Source organism: Oncorhynchus keta, unplaced genomic scaffold, assembly GCF_023373465.1.
Source record: "Oncorhynchus keta strain PuntledgeMale-10-30-2019 unplaced genomic scaffold, Oket_V2 Un_contig_17384_pilon_pilon, whole genome shotgun sequence".
Lineage (NCBI taxonomy): Eukaryota > Metazoa > Chordata > Actinopteri > Salmoniformes > Salmonidae > Oncorhynchus > Oncorhynchus keta.
In genome coordinates, this window is record NW_026280415.1 from 88,209 (window position 1) to 107,500 (window position 19,292).

The 19,292-nt window shown below is 45.9% G+C and overlaps 1 protein-coding gene across 1 annotated transcript in view; it reads left to right on the forward strand.

Moving 5' to 3' along the window:
• The window catches only part of LOC127919694 (protein NEL-like), a gene marked incomplete at its 3' end in the record, with an annotated part of 96,653 nt that overhangs the window by 36,313 nt on the left and 41,048 nt on the right, over positions 1-19,292 (forward strand). The window contains exons 6-11 of the mRNA XM_052503475.1: positions 3,615-3,687; positions 4,004-4,086; positions 4,869-4,997; positions 8,966-9,068; positions 15,767-15,858; positions 19,180-19,282. Of these exons, the coding sequence (XP_052359435.1) occupies positions 3,615-3,687; positions 4,004-4,086; positions 4,869-4,997; positions 8,966-9,068; positions 15,767-15,858; positions 19,180-19,282 (583 nt within the window). The remainder of the gene's footprint in view (positions 1-3,614; positions 3,688-4,003; positions 4,087-4,868; positions 4,998-8,965; positions 9,069-15,766; positions 15,859-19,179; positions 19,283-19,292) is intronic.

Genomic DNA, 19,292 nt, shown 5'->3' on the forward strand with positions numbered 1-19,292 from the left:
CACTATGCCAGGGTTCTCCCCAAATAAGATTGTCGCTGCGCCACCTTGCCGGCTTGGCTGCGTCACTATGCCAGGGTTCTCCCCAAATAAGATTGACGCTGCGCCACCTTGCCGGCTTGGCTGCGTCACTATGCCAGGGTTTTCCCCAAATAAGATTGTCGCTGCGCCACCTTGCCGGCTTGGCTGCGTCACTATGCCAGGGTTCTCTCCAAATAAGATTGTTGCTGCGCCACCTTGCCGGCTTGGCTGCGTCACTATGCCAGGGTTCTCCCCAAATAAGATTGTCGCTGCGCCACCTTGCCGGCTTGGCTGCGTCACCATGTAAAGGTTTCACAGGAAGTGAAACACATTTTCAGACATGATAGAGTCGCCAATGACATTGTTGTAATTGTGAAACAGCTCATCCATAAATTCCGAGCGTTATCATGTTCCTCAAATAATTCAGCGCATTTCAGCAGTAGGCCTAGGCTGTCTCACGACGCACAGAGCGCACCACAAGTAGGCTGTAGTGTTGTCAGATCAGAAACACTTTCTAACGGCAGTCAAACACAAGTCAAATGACCAACGTTGCTAAACTTGCTAGATGACCTCCAACGAATGACAGAATATATCCTGTTTGTCAAAATCGAGTTGATGATTATGTTTTGTCGACAGGGGGAGCGCACCCTCAGCACCCTCAGCTACTTTCGGCGGCTAGGCCCTTGACACGTCTCAAGCAACGCGATGGCGCTGTCCCAATCAAAACTGCTGAAATCAATCTATGACCACACAACCATTGAGTTAGATTAGTATAACGGATGGATATGATTTGGGGAGTTTCACTACAAGCAAGAATTTGATACATGCCTTCAATTGGATTAGGCAGAGGTCAGTAATCCAAGGTGGTGTGACAAGGTACAGAATAGCAGGCAGGCTCAGGTCAAATGTCAGTATTCCAGGGTGATGTGACAAGGTACAGAACAGCAGGCAGGCTCGGGGCAGAGGTCAGTAATCCAGGGTGGTGTGACAAGGTACAGAACAGCAGGCAGGCTCAGGGCAGAGGTCAGTAGTCCAGAGCAGTCTGAAAGGTACAGAATAGCAGGCAGGCTCAGGGCAGAGGTCAGTAGTCCAGGGTGGTGTGACAAGGTACAGAACAGCAGGCAGGCTCAGGGCAGAGGTCAGTAGTCCAGGGTGGTGTGACAAGGTACAGAACAGCAGGCAGGCTCAGGGCAGAGGTCAGTAGTCCAGGGTGGTGTGACAAGGTACAGAATAGCAGGCAGGCTCAGGGCAGGCAGACTCGTCAAAAACTGGGAAAACAGGCACTAGAGACAGAGAGGGGCACGGGGAAAAATGCTGGTAGGCTTCACAAAACAAAACAAACTGGCAACAGATAAACAGAGAACACAGGTATAAATACACTGGGGATAATGAGGAAGATTGGCGACGCCTGAAGGGGGGTGGCGACAACCACAAAGACAGGAGAAACAGATCAGGGTGTGACACACAAAGCCTTTCATCACATCAGCTTCAAAACAGTGGATCCGTCATCTCCAAAACACAGCTGGTTCTGAAACATCTGTCTCATCAGCTTCTAGTGATTCTAACTGTCAGGTAGCTGGTTCTGTACCCCTGTCTCATCAGCTTCTAGTGATTCTAACTGTCAGGTAGCTGGTTCTGTACCTCTGTCTCATCAGCTTCTAGTGATTCTAACTGCCAGGTAGCTGGTTCTGTACATCTGTCTCATCAGCTTCTAGTGATTCTAACTGTCAGGTAGCTGGTTCTGTACCTCTGTCTCATCAGCTTCTAGTGATTCTAACTGTCAGGTAGCTGGTTCTGTACCTCTGTCTCATCAGCTTCTAGTGATTCCAACTGCCAGGTAGCTGGTGCTGTACCTCTGTCTCATCAGCTAGTGATTCCAACTGCCTAGCTGGTGATTCTCATCAGCTTCTAGTGATTCTAACTGTCAGGTAGCTGGTTCTGTACCTCTGTCTCATCAGGTTCTAGTGATTCTAACTGTCAGGTAGCTGGTTCTGTACCCCTGTCTCATCAGCTTCTAGTGATTCCAACTGCCAGGTAGCTGGTTCTGAAACATCTGTCTCATCAGCTTCTAGTGATTCTAACTGTCAGGTAGCTGGTTCTGTACCTCTGTCTCATCAGCTTCTAGTGATTCTAACTGTCAGGTAGCTGGTTCTGTACCTCTGTCTCATCAGCTTCTAGTGATTCCAACTGTCAGGTAGCTGGTTCTGTACCTCTGTGTCATCAGCTTCTAGTGATTCCAACTGTCAGGTAGCTGGTTCTGACGTCACACTCATAGAGCTCAGCTAGGCTAACTCATCCTGCATAGATATGATCTGAGGTCAACCTCTCCCACTCTCTCTCTCTCTCTCTTCTCCCTTTCTCTCTGTTATTCTGTCTAAACCTCTCTCTCTCCCCCCTCTCTCTGTGTTATTCTGTCTAAACCTCTCTCTCTCCTCCCTCTCTCTCTGTTATTCTGTCTAAACCTCTCTCTCTCCTCCCTTTCTCTCTCTGTTATTCTGTCTAAACCTCTCTCTCTCCTCCCTCTCTGTTATTCTGTCTCAACCTCTCTCTCTCTCTCCTCCCTTTCTCTCTCTGTTATTCTGCCTCAAACTCTCTCCCCTTCTCCCTTTCTCTCCCTCTCTCCCCTTCTCCCTTTCTCTCCCTCTCTCCCCTTCTCCCTTTCTCTCCCCCTCTCCCCTTCTCCCTTTCTCGCCCCCTCTCCCCTTCTCCCTTTCTCTCCCCCTCTCCCCTTCTCCCTTTCTCTCCCCCTCTCCCCTTCTCCCTTTCTCTCCCCCTCTCCCCTTCTCCCTTTCTCTCCCCCTCTCCCCTTCTCCCTTTCTCTCCCCCTCTCCCGTTCTTGCTTTCTCTCCCCCCTCCCCTTCTCCCTTTCTCTCCCTCTCTCCCCTTCCCTTTCTCTCCCCTCTCCCCTCCCTTTCTCTCCCCTCTCCCCTTCTCCTTTCTCTCCCCTCTCCCCTTCTCCCTTTCTCCCCTCTCCTTTCTCTCCCCCCCCTTCTCCTTTCTCTCCCCTCTCCCCTTCTCCCCTCTCTCCCCTCCCTTTCTCTCCCTCTCTCCCTTCTCCCTTTCTCTCCCTCTCTCCCCTTCTCCCCTTTCTCCCGTTCCCTCTCCCCCTCCCCTTCTCCCTTTCTCTCCCTCTCTCCCCTTCTCCCTTTCTCTCCCCTCTCCCCTTCCCCTTTCTCTCCCTCTCTCCCCTTCTCCCTTTCTCTCCCCCTCCCCTTCTCCTTTCTCTCCCTCTCTCCCTTCTCCCTTTCTCTCCCCTCTCCCCTTCTCCTTTCTCTCCCCCCCCTCTCCCTTTCTCTCCCTCTCTCCCCTTCTCCCTTTCCCTCTCTCCCCTTCTCCCTTTCTCTCCCCTCTCCCCTTCTCCCTCTCCCTCTCTCCCCTTCTCCCTTTCTCTCCCCCTCTCCCCTTCTCCCTTTCTCTCCCCTCTCCCCTCCCTTTCTCTCCCCCCTCCCCTTCTCCCTTTCTCTCCCCTCTCCCCTTCTCCTTTCTCTCCCTCTCTCCCCTTCTCCCTTTCTCTCCCTCTCTCCCCTTCTCCCTTTCTCTCCCTCTCTCCCCTTCTCCCTTTCTCTTCCTCCTCCCGTCTCTCACTGTCTCTACAGGGTATAATGCAGGATGTTCAGCTGGTCGTCATGCCTCAAGGCTACATCTCCCAGTGTCCAGACCTCAACCGCAGTAAGAGAACAGTTTCATTTAGTACCTATAAAAGTCTGGAAACTCTGAAGGTAACATGCTGACATGTACATTATTGTACAGCCACTATAAAAGTCTGGGAACTGAAGTTAACATGATGAGTTACCATGCTGACATGTACATTATTGTACAGCCACTATAAAAGTCTGGAAACTCTGCATCTAAAATGAGATGCCCACAAAAGGCTACACATGCATTTACAGTATAGCTCTAATATGCTTGCCAGTACAGTTACATGGACATTGACAATGGAACTATCATGCCAACATTACATTACCATGACTTACCTCTGTTTCAGCTTGCCCCACCTGCAATGACTTCCATGGGCTGGTGCAGAAGATCATGGAGCTGCAGGATGTCTTAGCCAAGACCTCCAGCAAGGTACTATGGCATACGACAATGGGTGCCTCAATCGTCTACAGTGGTTTCCTCTCCTTGTCTTCTTTCAATCTGCATTGATTTGAAGGGAGAGGAGAGGAGAGGAGAGGAGAGGAGGAGGAGAGAGGAGGAGGGAGGAGAGGGAGGAGAGGAGGAGGAGAGGAGGAGGAGGAGAGGAGAGGAGAGGAGACCTCTTGTAGATGATTGAGATTCACCCTCTGTTGTGTCTCTCTGGTCGACATGCTAGCTTTTCTTACAACTCCTACTTTGTGTAATGTACGGTACAGTAGTGTAGCGTAATGGTGTATATATATACATACAGTAGTGTAGCGTAATGGTGTATATATATATATACAGTAGTGTAGCGTAATGGTGTATATATATATATACAGTAGTGTAGCGTAATGGTGTATATATATATATACAGTAGTGTAGCGTAATGGTGTATATATATATATACAGTAGTGTAGCGTAATGGTGTAGCTGTGGACAGCTGCTCAGCCGTGTACACCACCGCCTGATGTTCTGTCAGTGTTCAAGGCATAAGTGTATGAATTATTCACACAGACGGTAAGTGAGGGAACATCCATTTACTGTTCTTTACTACAGCACATGGAACATCTCTGTCACCATGTGGTTTACTGGGCTCTGGTTCCCTTGTCCTGCAACACTGGGTTGTTGAATAAATAATTAGTTAAAAAGCAGACTGTAACAACGGGCTATTGACCCCCCACACACACACACACACACACTAACTCTGTATCTGTGTCTTGGTGTGTGTGCAGCTGTCGCGTGCGGAGGAGAAGATGCAGGGTTTGGATGGCTGTTACTGTGAGAGGAGCTGCAGTATGAATGGAGAGCTGTACAGGGAGGACGAGGGATGGACAGACGGATGCAGGAACTGTTCCTGCTATGTAAGAATGTTTTATTATTATTATTATTATTATTGTAAATCTTTATTTAACTCAGCAAGTCAGTTAAGAACAAATTCTTATTTACAATGATGACCTACTATAACATACTATAACAGCTTATAACAGGTTATAACACACAATAACAGACTATAATAGGTTATAATACACTATGACAGACTATAATAGACTATAACAGGCTGTAACAGCTTATAACAGGTAATAACACACTATAACAGGTTATAACAGGTTATAACACACTATGACAGACTATAATAGACTATAACAGACTACGACAGGCTATATCAGACTATAACACATCTACATAAGGCTATAAGCTAGGAGTCTCTACTACCTGTTATATAGGGCTTAAAGGGACAGTTCACTTTATAATCACTGTGGACTTAAAGGTGACAGTCCAATCTATAATCACTGTGGACTTAAAGGTGACAGTCCAACCTATAATCACTGTGGGTTTAAAGGTGACAGTCCAACCTATAATCACTGTGGGTTAAAAGGTGACAGTCCAATCTATAATCATTGTGGGTTTAAAGGTGACAGTGCAATCTATAATCACTGTGGGTTTAAAGGTGACAGTGCAACCTATAATCACTGTGGGTTTAAAGGTGACAGTCCAACCTATAATCACTGTGGGTTTAAAGGTGACAGTCCAATCTATAATCACTGTGGGTTTAAAGGTGACAGTCCAACCTATAATCACTGTGGGTTTAAAGGTGACAGTCCAACCTATAATCACTGTGGGTTTAAAGGTGACAGTCCAACCTATAATCACTGTGGGTTTAAAGGTGACAGTCCAACCTATAATCACTGTGGGTTTAAAGGTGACAGTCCAATCTATAATCACTGTGGGTTTAAAGGTGACAGTCCAACCTATAATCACTGTGGGTTTAAAGGTGACATTCCAACCTATAATCACTGTGGGTTTAAAGGTGACAGTCCAACCTATAATCACTGTGGGTTAAAAAGTGACAGTCCAACCTATAATCACTGTGGACTTAAAGGGAAAGTTCACTTCATGATCACAGTTATCCGGGACTTAAAGGAATAGTTGACTTCATGATCACAGTTATCCGGGACTTAAAGGGATAGTTCACTTCATGATCACAGTTATCCGGGAATTAAAGGGATGGTCCACTTCATGATCACAGTTATCCGGGACTTAAAGGGATAGTTCACTTCATGATCACAGTTATCCGGGACTTAAAGGAATAGATCACTTCATGATCACAGTTATCCGGGACTTAAAGGAATAGTTCACTTCATGATCACAGTTATCCGGGACTTAAAGGAATAGTTCACTTCATGATCACAGTTATCCGTGACTTAAAGGAATAGTTCACTTCATGATCACAGTTATCCAGGACTTAAAATGATAGTTCACTTCATGATCACAGTTATCCGGGACTTAAAGGGATAGTTCACTTCATGATCACAGTTATCCGGGACTTAAAGGGATATTTCACTTCATGATCACAGTTATCCGGGACTTAAAGGGATAGTTAGTTCACTTCATGATCACAGTTATCCGGGACTTAAAGGAATAGTTCACTTCATGATCACAGTTATCCGGGACTTAAAGGAATAGTTCACTTCATGATCACAGTTATCCGGGACTTAAAGGAATAGTTCACTTCATGATCACAGTTATCCGGGACTTAAAGGGATAGTTCACTTCATGATCACAGTTATCCGGGACTTAAAGGGATAGTTCACTTTATGATCACAGTTATCCAGGACTTAAAGGAATAGTTCACTTCATGATCACAGTTATCCGGGACTTAAAGGGATAGTTCACTTCATGATCACAGTTATCCGGGACTTAAAGGAATAGTTCACTTCATGATCACAGTTATCCGGGACTTAAAGGGATAGTTCACTTCATGATCACAGTTATCCGGGACTTAAAGGGATAGTTCACTTCATGATCACAGTTATCCAGGACTTAAAGGGATAGTTCACTTCATGATCACAGTTATCCGGGACTTAAAGGGATAGTTCACTTTATGATCACAGTTATCCAGGACTTAAAGGGATAGTTCACTTCATGATCACAGTTATCCGGGACTTAAAGGGATAGTTCACTTCATGATCACAGTTATCCGTGACTTAAAGGAATAGTTCACTTCATGATCACAGTTATTCAGGACTTAAAGGGATAGTTCACTTCATGATCACAGTTATCCGGGACTTAAAGGGATAGTTCACTTCATGATCACAGTTATCCGGGACTTAAAGGAATAGTTCACTTCATGATCACAGTTGTCCGGGACTTAAAGGCATAGTTCACTTCATGATCACAGTTATCCAGGACTTAAAGGGATAGTTCACTTCATGATCACAGTTATCCGGGACTTAAAGGAATAGTTCACTTCATGATCAGAGTTATCCGGGACTTAAAGGGATAGTTCACTTCATGATCACAGTTATCCGGGACTTAAAGGAATAGTTCACTTCATGATCAGAGTTATCCGGTACTTAAAGGGATAGTTCACTTCATGATCACAGTTATCCGGGACTTAAAGGGATAGTTCACTTCATGATCAGAGTTATCCGGGACTTAAAGGGACGGCACTGAATGGAAAACCATAACCTGTGTCTGAAAAATCTATAGTGCATCAACTCTATGTGATTCTCCTGATCCCAGAGATCAAGACAGAGTCTGTTCCTGAATTCAGTTCATTCTAATACATAAACTCAGCAAAAAAATAATCGTCCTCTCACTGTCAACTGAGTTTATTTTCAGAAAACCTAACGCGCCAATATTTGTATGAACATAACAAGATTCATAAACTTAACAAGTTTCACAGACATGTGACTAACAGAAATGGAATAATTTGTCCCTGAACAAAGGGGAGGGTTGTCAAAATCAAAAGTAAGTCAGTATCTGGTGTGGCCACCGGCTTCATTAAGTACTGCAGTGCATCTCCTCATGGACTGCACCAGATTTGCCAGTTCTTGCTGTGAGATGTTACCCCACTCTTCCACCAAGGCACCTGCAAGCTCCCTGACATTTCTGGGGGGAATGGCCCTGGCCCTCACCCTCCAATCCAACACGTCCCAGACGTGCTCAATGGGATTGAGATCCGGGCTCCTTCCTGGCCATGGCAGAACACTGACATTCCTGTCTTGCAGGAAATCATGCACAACAAGCAGTATGGCTGGTGGCATTGTCATGCTGGATGGTCATGTCAGAATGAGCCTGCAGGAAGTGTACCACATGAGGGAGGAGTATGAGGATGAGGGAGGAGCCTATTGCGGACAGTTTGAGCACTGATGGAGGGATTGTGCGTTCCTGGTGTAACTCGGGCAGTTGTTGTTGCCATCCTGTACCTGTCCCACAGGTGTGATGTTCGGATGTACCAATCCTGTGTAGGTGTTGTTACATGTGGTCTGCCACTGCGAGGACGATCAGCTGTCTGTCCTGTTTCCCTGTAGAGCTGTCTTTGGCGTCTCACAGTGTGGATATTGCAATGTATTGCCCTGGTGACATCTGCAGTCCTCATGTCTCCTTGCAGCATGCCTAAGGCACATTCACACAGATGAGCAGGGACCCTGGGCATCGTTCTTTTGGGGTTTTTCAGTATCAGTAGAAAGGCCTCTTTAGCGTCCTAAGTTTTCATAACTGTGACCTTAATTGCCTACCGTCTGTAAACTGTTAGTGTCTTAACGATCGTTCCACAGATACATGTTCATTAATTGTTTATGGTTCATTGAACAAGCATGGGAAACAGTGTTTAACCCCTTTACAAAGAAGAACTTTGAAGTTATTTGGATTTTTATGAATTATCTTGAAAGACAGAGGCCTGATAAAGGGATATTTCTTTTCTTGCTGAGTTTAGATCATCATACTAATAACATATGTTTTGTCTCATTCTTTTAGAATGGTACAGTCCAGGTTGGAGATCATAGATCTTCATACTAATAACATCTGTTTTGTCTCATTCCTTTAGAATGGTACAGTCCAGTGTGAGACCATCTCGTGCCCCCCTCCCCAGTGTCCCCCTGACTCCGCCCCTGCCTATGTGCCAGGCACGTGCTGCAAAGAGTGTCAGCGTGAGTAACAACACCTACCCTTCTCATGCCATGTTCTTCTCACATCTGCACAACACAGTCCTCTCCTGTTCTTTCTCTAACACTTTCTCTCTACACCACTTCTCTGTCTCTCTCTCCTCTCTACACCACTTATCTGTTTCTCTCTCCTCTCTACACCACTTCTCTGTCTCTCTCTCCTCTCTACACCACTTCTCTGTCTCCCTCTCCTCTCTACACCACTTCTCTGTCTCTCTCCTCTCTACACCACTTATCTGTCCCTCTCCTCTCTACACCACTTCTCCGTCTCTCTCTCCTCTCTACACCACTTTTCTGTCTCTCTCTCCTCTCTACACCACTTCTCCGTCTCTCTCTCTCCTCTCTACACCACTTCTCTGTCTCTCTCTCCTCTCTACACCACTTCTCTGTCTCTCTCTCCTCTGTACACCACTTCTCCGTCTCTCTCTCTCCTCTCTACACCACTTCTCCGTCTCTCTCTCCGCTGTACACCACTTCTCTCTCTCTCTCCTCTGTACACCACTTTCTCTCTCTCTCTCCTCTCTACACCACTTCTCCGTCTCTCTCTCCGCTGTCTCTCTCTCTCTCCGCTCTACACCACTTCTCTGTCTCTCTCTCCTCTGTACACCACTTCTCTGTCTCTCTCCTCTCTACACCACTTCTCTGTCTCTCTCTCTCCTCTCTACACCACTTCTCTGTCTCTCTCTCTCCTCTCTACACCACTTCTCTGTCTCTCTCCTCTCTACACCACTTCTCTGTCTCTCTCTCTCCTCTCTACACCACTTCTCTGTCTCTCTCTCCTCTCTACACCACCTCTCTGTCTCTCTCTCCTCTCTACACCCCTTATCTGTCTCTCTCTCTCCTCTCTACACCACTTCTCTGTCTCTCTCCTCTCTACACCACTTCTCTGTCTCGCTCTCCTCTCTACACCACTTCTCTGTCTCTCCTCTCTACACCACTTCTCTGTCTCTCTCTCCTCTCTACACCACTTCTCTCTCTCTCTCCTCTGTACACCACTTCTCTGTCTCTCTCTCTTCTCTACACCACTTCTCTGTCTCTCTCTCCTCTCTACACCACCTCTCTGTCTCTCTCTCCTCTCTACACCCCTTATCTGTCTCTCTCTCCTCTCTACACCACTTCTCTGTCTCTCTCCTCTCTACACCACTTCTCTGTCTCGCTTTCCTCTCTACACCACTTCTCTGTCTCTCCTCTCTACACCACTTCTCTGTCTCTCTCTCCTCTCTACACCACTTCTCTCTCTCTCTCCTCTGTACACCACTTCTCTGTCTCTCTCTCTTCTCTACACCACTTCTCTGTCTCTCTCTCCTCTCTACACCACTTCTCTGTCTCTCTCTCCTCTCTACACCACTTCTCTGTCTCTCTCCTCTCTACACCACTTCTCCATCTCTCTCTCTCCTCTCTACACCACTTCTCTGTCTGTCTCTCCTCTGTACACCACTTCTCTGTCTCTCTCTCCTCTCTACACCACTTCTGTCTCTCTCTCCTCTCTACACCACTTTTCTGTCTCTCTCCTCTCTACACCACTTCTCTGTCTCTCTCTCCTCTCTACACCACTTCTCTGTCTCTCTCTCCTCTCTACACCACTCTCTGTCTCTCTCTCTACACCCCTTATCTGTCTCTCTCTCTCCTCTCTACACCACTTCTCTGTCTCTCTCCTCTCTACACCACTTCTCTGTCTCGCTCTCCTCTCTACACCACTTCTCTGTCTGTCTCTCCTCTCTACACCACTTCTCTGTCTCTCTCTCCTCTCTACACCACTTCTCTCTCTCTCTCCTCTGTACACCACTTCTCTGTCTCTCTCTCTTCTACACCACTTCTCTGTCTCTCTCTCCTCTCTACACCACCTCTCTGTCTCTCTCTCCTCTCTACACCCCTTATCTGTCTCTCTCTCCCCTCTCTACACCACTTCTCTGTCTCTCTCCTCTCTACACCACTTCTCTGTCTCGCTTTCCTCTCTACACCACTTCTCTGTCTCTCCTCTCTACACCACTTCTCTGTCTCTCTCTCCTCTCTACACCACTTCTCTCTCTCTCTCCTCTGTACACCACTTCTCTGTCTCTCTCTCTTCTCTACACCACTTCTCTGTCTCTCTCTCCTCTCTACACCACTTCTCTGTCTCTCTCTCCTCTCTACACCACTTCTCTGTCTCTCTCCTCTCTACACCACTTCTCCATCTCTCTCTCTCCTCTCTACACCACTTCTCTGTCTCTCTCCTCTGTACACCACTTCTCTGTCTCTCTCTCTCCTCTCTACACCACTTCTGTCTCTCTCTCCTCTCTACACCACTTTTCTGTCTCTCTCCTCTCTACACCACTTCTCTGTCTCTCTCTCCTCTCTACACCACTTCTCTGTCTCTCTCTCCTCTCTACACCACTTCTCTGTCTCTCTCTCCTCTGTACACCACTTCTCCGTCTCTCTCTCTCCTCTCTACACCACTTCTCCGTCTCTCTCTCCGCTGTACACCACTTCTCTCTCTCTCTCTCTCCTCTGTACACAACTTCTCTCTCTCTCTCCTCTCTACACCACTTCTCCGTCTCTCTCTCCGCTGTACACCACTTCTCTCTCTCTCTCCGCTCTACACCACTTCTCTGTCTCTCTCTCCTCTGTACACCACTTCTCTGTCTCTCTCCTCTCTACACCACTTCTCTGTCTCTCTCTCCTCTCTACACCACTTCTCTGTCTCTCTCCTCTCTACAACACTTCTCTGTCTCTCTCTCTCCTCTCTACACCACTTCTCTGTCTCTCTCCTCTCTACACCACTTCTCTGTCTCTCTCTCTCCTCTCTACACCACTTCTCTGTCTCTCTCTCTCTACACTACCTCTCTCTCTCTCTCTCCTCTCTACACCCCTTATCTGTCTCTCTCTCTCCTCTCTACACCACTTCTCTGTCTCTCTCCTCTCTACACCACTTCTCTGTCTCTCTCTCCTCTCTACACCACTTCTCTGTCTCTCTCTCCTCTCTACACTACCTCTCTCTCTCTCTCTCCTCTCTACACCCCTTATCTGACTCTCTCTCTCCTCTCTACACCACTTCTCTGTCTCTCTCCTCTCTACACCACTTCTCTGTCTCGCTCTCCTCTCTACACCACTTCTCTGTCTCTCCTCTCTACACCACTTCTCTGTCTCTCTCTCCTCTCTACACCACTTCTCTCTCTCTCTCCTCTGTACACCACTTCTCTGTCTCTCTCTCCTCTCTACACCACTTCTCTGTCTCTCTCTCCTCTCTACACCACTTCTCTGTCTCTCTCTCCTCTCTACACCACTTCTCTGTCTCTCTCCTCTCTACACCACTTCTCCATCTCTCTCTCTCCTCTCTACACCACTTCTCTGTCTGTCTCTCCTCTGTACACCACTTCTCTGTCTCTCTCTCCTCTCTACACCACTTCTCTCTCTCTCTCCTCTCTACACCACTTCTCTGTCTCTCTCTCCTCTCTACACCACTTCTCTGTCTCTCTCCTCTCTACACCACTTCTCCATCTCTCTCTCTCCTCTCTACACCACTTCTCTGTCTCTCTCCTCTCTACACCACTTCTCTGTCTCTCTCTCCTCTGTACACCACTTCTCTTTCTCTCTCTCTCCTCTCTACACCACTTCTCTGTCTCTCTCCTCTCTACACCACTTCTCTGTCTCTCTCTCCTCTCTACACCACTTCTCTGTCTCTCTCTCCTCTGTACACCAATTATCTGTCTCTCTCTCCTCTGTACACCAATTCTCTGTCTCTCTCTCCTCTCTACACCAATTCTCTGTCTCTCTCTCCTCTCTACACCACTTCTCTGTCTCTCTCTCCTCTCTACACCACTTATCTGTCTCTCTCCTCTCTACACCACTTCTCTGTCTCTCTCCTCTCTACACCACTTCTCTGTCTCTCTCTCTCCTCTCTACACCACTTCTCTGTCTCTCTCTCTCCTCTCTACACCACTTCTCTGTCTATCTCCTCTCTACACCACTTCTCTGTCTCTCTCCTCTCTACACCACTTCTATGTCTCTCTCTCCTCTGTACACCACTTCTCTTTCTCTCTCTCTCCTCTCTACACCACTTCTCTGTCTCTCTCCTCTCTACACCACTTCTCTGTCTCTCTCCTCTCTACACCACTTCTTTGTCTCTCTCTCATCTCTATACCACTTCTCTGTCTCTCTCCTCTCTACACCACTTCTCTGTCTCTCTCTCTCCTCTCTACACCACTTCTCTGTCTCTCTCCTCTCTACACCACTTCTCTGTCTCTCTCTCCTCTCTACACCACTTATCTGTCTCTCTCCTCTCTACACCACTTCTCTGTCTCTCTCCTCTCTACACCACTTCTCTGTCTCTCTCCTCTCTACACCACTTCTCTGTCTCTCTCTCTCCTCTCTACACCACTTCTCTGTCTCTCTCTCTCCTCTCTACACCACTTCTCTGTCTCTCTCCTCTCTACACCACTTCTCTGTCTCTCTCTCCTCTCTACACCACTTCTATGTCTCTCTCTCCTCTCTACACCACTTCTCTTTCTCTCTCTCTCCTCTCTACACCACTTCTCTGTCTCTCTCCTCTCTACACCACTTCTCTGTCTCTCTCCTCTCTACACCACTTCTCTGTCTCTCTCTCTCCTCTCTACACCACTTCTCTGTCTCTCTCTCTCCTCTCTACACCACTTCTCTGTCTCTCTCTCCTCTCTACACCACTTATCTGTCTCTCTCCTCTCTACACCACTGCTCTGTCTCTCTCCTCTCTACACCACTTCTCTGTCTCTCTCTCTCCTCTCTACACCACTTCTCTGTCTCTCTCTCTCCTCTCTACACCACTTCTCTGTCTCTCTCCTCTCTACACCACTTCTCTGTCTCTCTCTCCTCTCTACACCACTTCTATGTCTCTCTCTCCTCTGTACACCACTTCTCTTTCTCTCTCTCTCCTCTCTACACCATTTCTCTGTCTCTCTCCTCTCTACACCACTTCTCTGTCTCTCTCTCATCTCTATACCACTTCTCTGTCTCTCTCCTCTCTACACCACTTCTCTGTCTCTCTCCTCTCTACACCACTTTTCTGTCTCTCTCTCTCCTCTCTACACCACTTCTCTGTCTCTCTCTCCTCTGTACACCACTTCTCTCTGTCTCTCTGTCTCTGTAATGCTCCGGGTGTCGTGGGTGTGGAGTCAAACGCAGGAGACAGAGAGTGAAATGCTGTGCTCTTTAATTGCACCAACGCACCACAGGGTGCTCACAATAATAACGGCCCCAAACACAGGGAATGAAAAATGTATAACTGAAAATGCACGACCAGGAACTAACACGTTCCTCTACTACAGAGCCGAAGGTTACAATGAATAATCCCGCACAACAAACAGGCTGTCTAAAGAAGCCCAACTAATCATCACAAACAGGTGTTACCAATAAACATACAAGGAGGGGAGGAAAGACAATCAGTGGCAGCTAATAGGCCGGTGACGACGACCGCCGAGCGCCACCCGACCGGGAAGGAAGCCACCCTCGGTCGGACTCGTGACAGTCTCCTCTCTTCCCCACTTCTCTGTCTCTCTCTTTATCCTCTCTTCATAACGAACAGCTCACACGACCATGCTGCCCCCTGAAGTCTTAGCTTTTTCTTCATTTCTCTCAATTCAATTCAAGGGGCGTTATTGTCATGGGAAACATATGTTAACATTGCCAAAGCAAGTGAGGTAGATAATATACAATAGTGAAAGAAACAATAAAAATGAACAGTAAACATTCCACTCACAGAAGTTACAAAATAATCTCTCTCTCTTTGTCTCTCTCTCTCTCTCTTTGTCTCTCTCTCTCTCTTTGTCTCTCTCTCTCTCTTTGTCTCTCTCTCTCTCTCTCTTTGTCTCTCTCTCTCTTTGTCTCTCTCTCTCTCTCTTTGTCTCTCTCTCTTTGTCTCTCTCACTCTTTGTTTCTCTCTCACTTTGTCTCTCTTTCTTTGTCTCTCTTTCTTTGTCCTCTCTCTTTGTTTCTCTCTCTCTTTGTATCTCTCTCTCTTTGTTTCTCTCTCTCTTTGTATCTCTCTCTCTTTGTTTCTCTCTCTCTTTGTCTCTCTCTCTCTCTCTTTGTCTCTCTCTCTCTCTTTGTCTCTCTCTCTCTTTGTCTCTCTCTATTTGTTTCTCTCTCTCTTTGTGTCTCTCTCTCTCTTTGTTTCTCTCTCTCGCTTTGTCTCTCTCTCTCTTTGTATCTCTCTCTCTCTCTCTGTCTCTCTCTCTCTCTCTCTCTCTCTCTCTCTCTCTCTCTCTCTCTCTCTCGCCCTCTCTCTCTCTCTCTCGCCCCTCTCGCCTCTCGCCCTCTCCTCTCTCTCTCTCTCTCTCATTCTCGCCCTCTCTATCTCTCTCCCTTTCTCTCTCTCCATTCTGTTCCCTCTTTCTCTATCTCTCTCTCTGTCATTCCTCCCCATCCCTCAGCCCACAGTGTGAAGCACACAATCATAAAGACTTGTCTTAATAACTGACCACATCTCCGCGTTGCTAGGATACTCCCGCCACGTACACAGCACTCAATGCCTTCACATATACATCAATAATTCAAGGCCAGTCTTTAAAGCCTGCTGCTATCTGGAGCCAGTGTTCATATGAAACCCATTTAAGTAATGACTTAAACTGTGTATAACACGCTACTGTACCTTGCTCAAAATGTTAAAAGGGACTAGGAATAACTAAAAACTGTGTGTGTGCACGTATGCATTTGTGTGTGTGTGTCCATAGCTGTGTGTCTGTTCAGAGGAAGGGTGTACGTGGAAGGGGACTTGAAGAGTGTGAGGGATTCATCTGGAAACTGTTTACTGTTTGAGTGTCAGGTAATTCCAATACACTCCACATGTCTACATACTCTTAGCTTGCATTGACTACAGAACACACCTGCACTCAACACACCATGATAAACCCTATAGAGACAACACACCATGATAAACCCTATAGAGACAACACACCATGATAAACCCTATAGAGTCAACACACCATGATAATCCCTATAGATTCAACACACCATGATAAACCCTATAGAGACAACACACCATGATAATCCCTATAGATTCAACACACCATGATAAACCCTATAGAGACAACACACCATGATAAACCCTATAGAGACAACACACCATGATAATCCCTATAGAGTCAACACACCATGATAATCCCCATAGAGACAACACACCATGATAAACCCTATAGAGACAACACACCATGATAAACCCTATAGAGACAACACACCATGATAAACCCTATAGAGACAACACACCATGATAATCCCTATAGAGACAACACACCATGATAATCCCTATAGAGACAACACACCATGATAAACCCTATAGAGACAACACACCATGATAAACCCTATAGAGACAACACACCATGATAATCCCTATAGAGACAACACACCATGATAATCCCTATAGAGACAACACACCATGATAATCCCTATAGAGACAACACACCATGATAAACCCTATAGAGACAACACACCATGATAATCCCTATAGAGACAACACACCATGATAATCCCTATAGAGACAACACACCATGATAATCCCTATAGAGTCAACACACCATGATAATCCCATAGAGACAACACACCATGATAAACCCTATAGAGACAACACACCATGATAATCCCTATAGAGACAACACACCATGATAATCCCTATAGAGTCAACACACCATGATAAACCCTATAGAGACAACACACCATGATAATCCATATAGATTCAACACACCATGATAAACCCTATAGAGACAACACACCATGATAATCCCTATAGAGACAACACACCATGATACTCCCTATAGAGACAACACACCATGATAAACCCTATAAAGACAACACACCATGATACTCCCTATAGAGACAACACACCATGATAAACCCTATAGAGACAACACACCATGATAATCCCTATAGAGACAACACACCATGATAAACCCTATAGAGACAACACACCATGATAATCCCTATAGAGACAACACACCATGATAATCCCTATAGAGACAACACACCATGATAATCCCTATAGAGACAACACACCATGATAATCCCTATAGAGACAACACACCATGATAATCCCTATAGAGTCAACACACCATGATAATCCCCATAGAGACAACACACCATGATAATCCCTATAGAGACAACACACCATGATAATCCCTATAGAGACAACACACCATGATAAAACCTATAGAGACAACACACCATGATAAACCCTATAGAGACAACACACCATGATAAACCCTATAGAGACAACACACCATGATAATCCCTATAGAGACAACACACCATGATAATCCCTATAGAGACAACACACCATGATAATCCCTATAGAGACAACACACCATGATAATCCCTATAGAGACAACACACCATGATAATCCCTATAGAGACAACACACCATGATAATCCCTATAGAGACAACACACCATGATAATCCCTATAGAGACAACACACCATGATAATCCCTATAGAGTCAACACACCATGATAATCCCCATAGAGACAACACACTATGATAATCCCTATAGAGACAACACACCATGATAAACCCTATAGAGACAACACACCATGATAAACCCTATAAAGACAACACACCATGATAAACCCTATAGAGACAACACACAATGATAAACCCTATAGAGACCCCACAGAACAGCTTGACTATAGACACGTCTCACAGAACAGCTTGACTATAGACACGTCTCACTGAACAGCTTGACTATAGACACGTCTCACAGAACAGATAGAGAGCTTGAATATAGACACGTCTCACAGAACAGCTTGAATATAGACACGTCTCACAGAACAGATAGAGAGCTTGAATATAGACACGTCTCACCGAACAGCTTGACTATAGACACGTCTCACAGAACAGATAGAGAGCTTGAATATAGACACGTCTCACCGAACAGCTTGAATATAGACACGTCTCACCGAACAGCCTGAATATAGACACGTCTCACCGAACAGCTTGAATATAGACACGTCTCACAGAACAGCTTGAATATAGACACGTCTCACAGAACAGCTTGATATAGACACGTCTCACAGAAGAGCTTGAATATAGACACGTCTCACAGAACAGCTTGACTATAGACACGTCTCACAGAACAGCTTGACTATAGACACATCTCACAGAACAGCTTGGCTATAGACACGTCTCACAGAACAGCTTGAATATAGACACGTCTCACAGAACAGCTTGAATATAGACACGTCTCACAGAACAGCTTGAATATAGACACGTCTCACAGAACTGCTTGAATATAGACACGTCTCACAGAACAGCTTGACTATAGACACGTCTCACAGAACAGCTTGACTGTAGACACATCTCACAGAACAGCTTGGCTATAGACACGTCTCACAGAACAGCTTGGCTATAGACACATCTCACAGAACAGCTTGAATATAGACACATCTCACAGAACAGCTTGACTATAGACACGTCTCACAGAACAGCTTGAATATAGACACATCTCACAGAACAGCTTGAATATAGACACGTCTCACAGAACAGCTTGAATATAGACACGTCTCACTGAACAGCTTGACTATAGACACGTCTCACAGAACAGATAGAGAGCTTGAATATAGACACGTCTCACCGAACAGCTTGAATATAGACACGTCTCACAGAACAGCTTGACTATAGACACGTCTCACTGAACAGCTTGACTATAGACACGTCTCACAGAACAGCTTGACTATAGACACGTCTCACAGAACAGCTTGACTATAGACACATCTCACAGAACAGCTTGACTATAGACACGTCTCACAGAACAGCTTGACTATAGACACGTCTCACAGAACAGCTTGACTATAGACACATCTCACAGAACAGCTTGACTATAGACACATCTCACAGAACAGCTTGACTATAGACACATCTCACAGAACAGCTTGACTATAGACAGGTTGAAAAGCAGAGATGTATTTATTTCATGAAACTAAAGCTTTCATGGCTGTCAAATAGAGAAATTAAACAACTATAATATATATTTGGATATATTATCATCTATTATAATGATCTATTGTTGTTAGAAGTGGGATGTCCATGTCTAAAGCAGAGAAGATGGATTTTGACAGAGATGTTACTGTAAGCACCTGTGGTGTCATGGTTTTTACAGGAGCACAGTATGCAGAGGGTGGAAAACGCTCCCTGTCCTGAACTGACCTGCCCCGAGTCTGAACACATCACCCTTACAGACCGCTGCTGCAAAGTCTGCAGAGGTAGGTCTGG